This window comes from Lasioglossum baleicum, unplaced genomic scaffold (assembly GCF_051020765.1).
Source record: "Lasioglossum baleicum unplaced genomic scaffold, iyLasBale1 scaffold0360, whole genome shotgun sequence".
NCBI classification, from domain to species: domain Eukaryota; kingdom Metazoa; phylum Arthropoda; class Insecta; order Hymenoptera; family Halictidae; genus Lasioglossum; species Lasioglossum baleicum.
In genome coordinates this window covers 38,676-48,219 of record NW_027469420.1, presented here as the reverse complement: position 1 = coordinate 48,219, position 9,544 = coordinate 38,676, and the positions used below count along the sequence as shown (strand labels likewise).

The following is a 9,544-nucleotide window of genomic DNA, read 5'->3' as shown; positions in this document are numbered from 1 at the left end:
CTCGAACGAGTACCCACTCGGGGTACTTTCCAGCCGAAATAAACTTTTCTCGATTTTTTACTCTAGGTCGATTCTACTCAACTTCCTCTTTCCTATGAGTACCCACAAGGTGGGGTTCTGATGAAAAATAAGAAAACCGAGCACGCTATCCCTCTTGGAAACTTTTTTAGGGAATAAAAAAAAATTTATTTTTTTCTTGCCAGAAAAAGTGAAGAACTCGACAGTTTTACTGCCCACTTATCGCGGGGGCTCTCTGCGATTTACACAAAAAATTTGAATTTACCCGATGATGGGTCAGGTCAGACTTTGGTCTTACTCGCTGTCTCTCTCAAATCTAGGCAGAGGCCGTTAGGTCTGTCTCTGTTACTCTAACTGTTTTCGGAAATTGCTCGAAAATCTCGATTCTTCCTATCACTAACCCTTCTATTATGGCCTTAGAATGTGTCCGATTTTCTTAAAAACCGGTGGAATCGATTACTTAGGGCCTTTCCTCTTTATCTACGTGTCTAATTTTTTAATTTCTACTGAATTTTGTTTCTTGAAGCGTGCCTTGGTTGACCGAGGTCGACCACCAAATGACGGCCCTCCGTGCACGTGTTCACGAACTTATTTATTCTAAATCCCTTAATATTTATTCTAAATCTATCACAATCACTAGCACATTAACCAAACACCACTGAGAACTAATTAATCAATTCGAAATTGTTATTAACTATCTATTTACTCTCTACACTGTAAGTCAGCTTTATTTAACTCCTTCTCTAATTCGACAAGATGGCCGAAACTTCGAGAAACACGTTAAAGAAAACAGGACTCTATCAGAGAAGATCTCCTTACCGACTTAACCTAACCTAACCTAACCTAACCTAACCTAACCTTTCGTAATGGTTTCCTATTTATTTATTCATTAACTTTCCAAATTTTTTATCTCTCTCGCCTTACAGTTTAAACTATCCTACTCTATTTTATTTCGCTTATTCCTAATTTCGCTCGCATATATCTAAAAACTATTATAATTATTTTTTATTTTTTTTTTCGCTTTTTATATTTATTTGCTATTTCTAAAAACTAATGCTACCTAATTTCTCTAATTATGTCCTAATTTATAAACGTCCGGAAACTTATGGCACGAAAATTTCGCTCGCATAAATAATAAAAAAATAGAAAAACTATTATTTTTTTTTCGCTTTATTTCTGTGCTATTTCTCAGACTAATGCTACCTAAATTCTCTAAATGTGTCCTAGTTTATTATCGCCCAGAAACTTTAGGGACGCACGGTGGTACCCTGCGTACTTAAAGTCCTCAGACGCCGAGTCCGGAAATTTACGGCACGGGCTTTTGCCGTCGGACGCCGAGTCCGGAAATTTACAGTCCGAACCCGATTTTTCCCGTCGGACCCCTAATCTGGAGCTTTTTTGGATCCTCGCCGGCTTCCCCCTCCGGGCTTTTCCCTTCGGGGCGCTCTCCTGCCGGGGACAACAAGAGAAAAACACAATCTTGCGTTACTAATGTTAAGTAAGTATCAGCTTTGTTTCATCTATTTCTATTTGCATAAATTTATACCTTTACAGGTTCATAATTATTCCATGATCAATCCACTACTGTAATTATTCCATTTTCATCTTGTCTGTTCTATTGTTTTCCGTACGCGACCTTGAACTCGAAACTCGAGAGATATACCGCTCCGATCACAGCTCACGTTCCTCGTTATTCTATTTCGAATTTCTGTCTTCTGTGTCTAATTCACGTTTTATAAACTCTAGATACTGTCTTAATTGATCCCTTTTACGACTAAATAGAATGCGATAAATCGGCGAAGCGAAAACACAGTCAGAGAGACGGAGAAAACTTTTTACCGTTCACGGCCTGTATCCTCTTTCTATTATTTCCGATTTTTCTTTTCCGCATCGAATCACTTTTTAATCACTCTAGTCTCTCTTTATTATTATTTATTATTTTGTATTTACCGCACTTTAAAAGGGGTACTTTCCAGATGAAAATAGAATAAAACGAATCGCATAAAGAGATCCTGAAACAGATTACTCACTTTGCGGTGATACCTGCTCTCTTTTTAGGTAGTTTCCAACACTTTCACTACACTATTTTACTGACTCTATTTCTTAACTTTCTTTTATTCCAAGTTGGTAATTGAAAAGAAAAAATCCTGAAGGCTTTTATTCTCGTTTTGTACTAAACTGTTCCAGAGTTAACTGTTGTCGGTTTGCTATTCCAAAACGCTCTGACCCTCCTTGCTTTCAGCCGTTGGCTGTAGGGTGTCTTTGGCGTTTTTCTCTTGTTTCCCCCCTCTCTACCCTTAGCTAAAAATAACCGTATCGAGCGTGGTCTTATCTATCGTTTAAGTCGTCCATCGGTCGTTTCTGACTTTCCTGTTTGTTTTTTTTTTCTCATAAACCGATTCTAAAAATAACCGAAATTATATTGTCGACCTTACGCGAGTGTGCCCTCACGGTGCCTCTGATCTTTTACCAAATTTACATATTCCTTTTTAAAAGTAATCTTAGATACCTGCCGAATACAGTTTTCGCTTCGGTTCGAGTCTGTTCCCAACATACTCGCCCGTCTGCGATTCTGTCATACGGAGAAAGTAGAAGAAAACGTTTGTTACGCCTGTTTCCTTCTCTGTTTATCTGGCTTCTTACGTCGGTTTTCTCTCTTGTTGCGCGCACGCGCCTCTTAGCTTAGTCGTCTAAACTGCTCTCCTGAGTCCGATTTGTTAATAATAACGCAATTTACCCTTTCATACGATCTTCTCTAAACTTAGTAAACTATCTTTTGTACTGCTTAGTTTTTTTTGTAGAATTTATTTCCCTTAATAAGCATTTATTCCGAGAAATTTCTCCTTTAGATCATCAGGCTCCGCGAAAAACTCACCGCGTTTACATTTTAGGTCATAGCTCTCTTTATTTGCGTCGATATTTGCAACTTTATCATCCTGCGTTAGTCCTACGCTGTGGCTTAACACGAGGCCATCTTGCCTTGTTATCACGTTGTTCCCCTAAGGATAGACAATGTTTAACTCTACTTTATCAACTCAGTTCTGTTTTATCTACTGTTGTATAAATAGTTCTCTTTGGGTTATTCACGCAGATTACTATTACACTTCAAGTTTCTTTCCGTATTCCTTCGTTCTATTATGTGAACTCTATTTGTACTTATTCAACACTATTGATCGGACTGTCTAGTTTCTATTATTAAACATTATGCCCTATACTATTCTTAACGTTTAAACCCTTACTCCGCTCTGTTACCTTACACTTTACATTTGTTTGTGAAAAATTAAATAAGAGTCAAATCATTTACCTATTTTCGTTTGTGTTCGTCGACTCGTATGCACACTCATTCACGCTTATAAATACTCTTTTCATTCTAGATTCATACCTATTTACATTTATTCTATCACTATCACCTATGTACAAATACCTATACTACTCTTATCTATACCTATTTGGCGAGAGAGAGAATTTTAACAATAGTTATACTCGCTTTTGTTATCAATTTACATAATGTTTCTTAATTTCTTTTTCTTCATGATTTACCGGGGTTGATTCTGAGGCAGCTGGTGTAGGCTGGACTGGTTCTATGCCTCCTGTCTCTCCTTGAATTCTGCGTTTGGCCGGTTCAGGAGGTACGAGCCCGGGTCCACTCTTTCGAGTCTTATCGCAGTCCTTTCCCTCCTTTCCGGCATGCTGCATTATTCAGATGTTCCGTTGTCTCTCCCAGCTCCCAGATTCCTAACCTAACCTAACCTTTCGAAATGTTTGCCCTTTTTATTAAAGTCCGATTAACTCAATTAAAATATCACAACTTAAACTTTCCACAACTTTAGAAAAATACACTTAAATAATCCTAACCGTATAATCTCGCTCGTGAGTATTACCTCTTACAATATAATCGCACTCGCACGCTCCTAAATCTAAAATCGACGATATCTCTTTGGAGGATTATCCAAATCGATCCGCACCTATTCTATCCTGTTCTATTTTTTACACCCTTTCATATGATACCCCACACGGGAGGGTAATCTCGCACTTTGGAGTTCCGAAAAAGGTGGAGGACCTTTCCCGAAATTGGCCGATCGCTTTCAAACTTCGGGAATATGTAGGTCTCGGGGAGGCCTATCAGATCCCTTCAGTACCCTAAGTCTGATTTCGCTCTGTTTTACTTTTGACTCGTAATATCTTCCTTAGAAGATATATTAACCTATTCTTTTTCTGTGATGGGTTTTTCTAATTTTTTATGCCCTTTCAAACGAGTACCCACTCGGGGGGGTTTGGAGCAGAAATTAGAAAACCGAGCACGTCACTCGACTTAGAAATTTTTTTTAGGGCTGTATAAAAAATTTATAAAAAATAAAAATTTCTACAACACCCAAAAACTCCTCTTTAAATTATTTAAGCACTAGCCGTTTCGGCTCCCTGTAATTTCCCGCGAAATTGCCAATTTGCTCGATATCCACTGTTAAATACACTATCTGTATGTCTAATCTGTCCAAAATGCCTACGTGTAGGGGAAATATCCCTTTCAGTACAATTCCAGAACGATAGCGCCCTAGAGGGGAGCTCCCTATAGTGTGCTTCCTAATTTAAATTTCAAAATTCGACCGATTTCTACCCTTTTTTCGACGAAAACCAGTTTTCCCAGTGAGTGAGACAAGGATGGCTCAATACACTGGTGGTTCTCTTTCTGATCTGTCACTGATGTACAGCCTTAAGGGAGCGCATCAGTGTCTATCCTTTTCCTACTTGTTGCTTCTCTTTCTGACACGTTTCCGCAGCAGAGAACGTATCTGCCTATTTCTATCTCGCTCTGACTCGTCTAGCCTGAATAGCAGCGTCTCTCTCGTACTCATACATAAGGTGTATCTACCTTTAACCGCTCATAGCTTCCTTATTATTTATCGGATTTGGGGTTTTCAAAGTGTTCTAACCTTCTTACTCGCCCCTCTTCCTTCCTAACTTTTAATTTTTTGAATATCCCCCACCCTTTTGGTGATCGATTTTCAAAAAACCTATCCTATTTTTAAAATCTAATTCTACTTATTACTCGACCTAGTATCTAATACTAATCCTTAATCCTAATTTATTTGCAAAAACCTACTCGTGTGAATTCGCTTTTTTGACTCATAAAGTCACCCTCATATTATCAAATTTATCCCAGTTCTGTGTTATACTTTTAGGAGAGTGGGTTAAGGATTTAGGAATTTTCCTAACTCGTCCCGTTGCCGAATATTCCTATTTGTTTCCGTTATATTAGTATTCAACTCTGCTGGTTTATCAGTTTTCATTAAGATAACTGCACTCCATGAATAAATCTAAATGTTCTATAACTATTCGTCTATATACCACTTGTTACTTTCCAAACCGTTAAGACCGAGTCTCAAAACCGAACTCTAACCTAACCTAACCTAACCTAACCTTTTTTTTTTTATTAACGAGGAGGGGAAAATACTTTTCGTACGTTGTGAGGGACTCCGATGTTGTTTACCCCCTAAAAACCCCTCCTCCTCTACACCTAACGTTCTAATCGCAAGAAAGATACCCATTCCTTACGTGGACCCGCCTATCAGCATTACTACGCGCGGACAAAGGGCCTTTCTGCATTTTCAGATCACATATATCCTATATATACATTGTATATAACTTTGTCTGTTAACTACTTACAATAAGCTATAATTATTATTATATAATAATAAACTATACTAACTATATTAATTATTAATATAAGCTATATATATATACAATTTGTCCTGCTAATTCCTCGTCCCTCGCCTACGTATGCGTTCCTCTTGTTGCATTTTACGTTCTTTCTCTTCTTTCATTGTCATAATATCGTTTATAAAACGTCTAATATGAGGCATCTTATTTGTGTCGCGGAGATCTTGTATTAAATTTTCCCACCTCAAAGGACCGATCAATGTACTAAGATTCTCTCTTTGTATGTCCCACGCTGGACATTCGAGGAGGGTATGCTCTGGACCGTCTACCACCAGAGTACAGGAGATACACTTATCGTCGTTTCGTTTACCAATCTTACATAGGAAGTCGGAAAAACATCCATGTCCGGTCAACATTTGCGTCAGGTGGAAGTCCAAGATCCGGGGACCCCAGTCTATCCAGTCTGTTATATTAGGTATCAGGGCGTAAGTTTTACGTCCATGACAGGAGTCATTCCAGTGATCTTGCCATAGCTTAAGCGTGTGGAGTCTTTCTTCTTTTTTAACTTTCTTCATATGTATTTGGTAGGTTTCCTCTAGTGATCTGTCAATGTCTATAGATCTGAGAAAAACACGTCGTCTCTCTTCTGCTATAAGAGTCAGGGGGGGAACGCCCGCGAGCACGCAAAGCGCATCCAAGGAGGTGGTTCTATAAGCTCGTATCACCCTTGCCAGTGACAATTTTTGAAGTCTATTTATAATCTTGGCTTTCGTCGGGCGTCTTGCTACTATTGCCCATACCGGAGCGGCATACAGTAGTACAGACTCCACTACCTTGTAATATACTAGTCTAGGGGTGTAGGAGCCTCCGCCGATATTCGGCATAATTCTTATTAGAGCTCCTGCTACCTTAGCGGCTTTGTTTACTGCGTAGTTCAGATGACTAGTATAAAATTGATTGCCTTCCATCATTAGTCCCAGGTATCTTACTGTTTTTTGCGGAATGAGGGTGTTATCTTTTAGTTTAATGTTTATACCGCGTGTAGTTTTTCGTCCTGTTAGCAGTATCAGTTCAGTTTCTTCCGGTGCTAGCGCTAGTTGATTGATTGTAAACCAGTGGCTAATTATTCTTAGTGATTCTGTAGCAGTATATGATAAGTCAATCGCCTCGGCTGCTGTGACAACCAAGGCCACATCATCGGCGAAGCCGTATAAGAATGCACCTCTGGGAAGAGTAATTTTTAATAGCTCGTCGTACTGGATATTCCAGAGTAAGGGCGCTAGCACCGAACCCTGTGGAACGCCCGCATATATATTTATTGTATGTTGGTTTCCATCAGTGTCCGTGTAGACAACTGCTCTATCTTTTAGATAATTTTTTAATATGTCAAATAGTTTTCTGGGTAGATTTCTGTTTATCAATGCTTTCTCAAGGTTGTGCCACTTTACGGTATTAAAAGCATTTCTAACATCGAGAGCAACCATAGCACAGTGACGGAGCTTTGCCCTGGCTGAATCCCAACGCTTCACAACTTCGGCAATTGCATGTATCGTGCTCTTGCCGCGGCAGAAACCAAATTGGTTCTGTTCATATTTTATTAACCTCATTAATCTACTTTTGATACTGTATTCTAGTATTTTGGCTACATTAGATAATATAGTTAGGGGCCTCCAACCTGTTTTGCCATCTGGTCCTGGTTTTTTGGGAATAAGAACCAGCCTGCCTTTCTTCCACGGTTTAGGGAAGTAGCCCAGGTTATAGCAAACGTTTATCACGTGGGTCAGGTGCGGAGCTGCTATCGTTCCCAGTAATTTGACCACCTCGGACGTTATACCGTCCAGACCTGGGGCCTTCTTTTTAATAACCTTGATTGCTTCTAATATTTCGGATATTGAAAACGGTTCGTCTGAATAGGAATCTGTGATAGGGATACTGTTTGGAGTACTTATGTCCGGTTCTGGTGACGTCTGGAAGAGAGAGTCAACGACTTTCTTGTTATCTTCACCGGATAATACAGTGGGCGGCTGTTTACCTGCCACTGTGCCCATAACCCATTTATAGGGTTTACCACAGATGTCAGCATCAACACCTTCTATTAGCTCTGACCATGCTTTTTTCTTGGAGTTGTTTACTGCTATTTTAAGAGCCTTTTATTTGCTTTGTGTTTGTTGTAGTACACCTCTATTATTTCCCTAGCTTTTCCTCTAGATCGTACCCTCTGCAGAGCTCGGCGTGAAGCTATGGCTTCTTTTCTTAATGCGGCTATGTCCTTATTCCACCACCATATCTCCTTTCTTTTCATTGTCTTTGGATAGTAGCTGGTGTCTTCAAAGATTTCCTCCAGTAATAGGATATACGCATCAATGTCTTCTGTAGTGGATATGGTAAATGGATCTGCGATTTTTGTCAATTGTGTGTATAATCTAGTGAAGGCCTTAATATTCGGTTTCTTTTTGTTTTTCTGTATGTTGTTCTTATTTTGTTCATTTAGTAAGAATTCATGCATAAGATAGCGGTGATCTGAGGCTGTATATTCCTCCAGAATTCGGCTGTTGCTTATGTTCTCCGACACAGATTTTCCACATAGCATGAAATCTATAAGTGTTTTGTGGCCATTTCTCTCGAAGGTAAAGGTGCCCTCACTGAGGGTAGGGATTACGTCGCAGCTGTTGCATAGTTCCATGATTATACCTCCATGCTCATCAAGGGTTGAGGAACCCCATGCTGGCGATTTGGCGTTGAAATCGCCGGCAATGATGCACCTGTTTACATCTATCGAGTTAAGAAAGTTTTCCAGTTCGGCGATTCTTTCTTTGTATTCTTCGCTTGTTTTATTCGGAGAGAAGTAACAAGATACTATAGTGTATGTCTCTAGCTGTATGGCTACAATGCCGTTACCCTTGTATAGTCCATGAATGCTTGAGAATTTTCCGATTTGGGGGATCCAAATCGAGGAACCCTTATATCCATCGTTGTACCAGTATGTCTGTGGGGACCATGGTTCAGCTATTATGACTATATCCGCCTCGAGTTGATTCGCAGTTTGAGTGATCAGTTCCTGTGCTAGTTTGCAATGATTTAAATTGATCTGGAGGATCTTAAGGGTTTTTTTTTCATTGTTGTTGATGTTTTGTGATGTCATTTCCTTGTGATAGATTACGATGCTATATATACAGGTAAGTAGATTAGTGGAGCTTATACAGTTAGTTTAAAATGTATGTAAATATAAATAAATAAATAAGTGTATAAGGTATACAGATAGATAAATAGTTATAAATATATAAATAAGTGTATATGTACAAACAGGTGTATATAGGTAAATGTTTAAATAAGTGTATATGTACAAACAGGTGTATATAGGTAAATGTATAAATAAGTGTATATGTACAAACAGGTGTATATAGGTAAATGTATAAATAAGTGTATATGTACAAACAGGTGTATATAGGTAAATGTATAAATAAGTGTGTATGTACAAACAGGTGTATATAAGTAAATATAAGTTTGATTCGTATATATATATAGGTTTGTAAATATGCGTAGATATAGGTATATAAGGACTATGTGCGTTTATTTGGGCTGTTTACTGTTTGTTTGTTACTATATGTCTGCGGGGTTTTTCCTGCCGTTGTTGTTCTCGTTTTTTTTTTGTTTAACCTGGCTGTCTCTAGCGCCTTTCGGTATATCGGACATTTGAGACTGCCGTCTCTGTGGCCCTCTACCGAGCAAAGGACACATCTCTCTGTATTAGTGCATTGTGTACTGTGGTGTTCCTCGCTTCCGCAGCGCCGACAGAGCTTTGATCTGTCAGTACCCTCACATGACCGAGCTGTGTGTCCAAACTCCCTGCATCTAAAACATTGCATTA

At 39.0% G+C, this 9,544-nt stretch overlaps 1 protein-coding gene across 1 annotated transcript; it reads right to left on the bottom strand.

The window, feature by feature from the left end:
- Positions 1 to 7,810: 7,810 nt before the first annotated feature.
- Positions 7,811 to 8,818, bottom strand: LOC143220195 (uncharacterized). The gene has a single exon (XM_076445899.1). The coding sequence runs from the start codon at positions 8,816 to 8,818 to the stop codon at positions 7,811 to 7,813; it is 1,008 nt and encodes a 335-aa protein (XP_076302014.1).
- Positions 8,819 to 9,544: the final 726 nt, after the last annotated feature.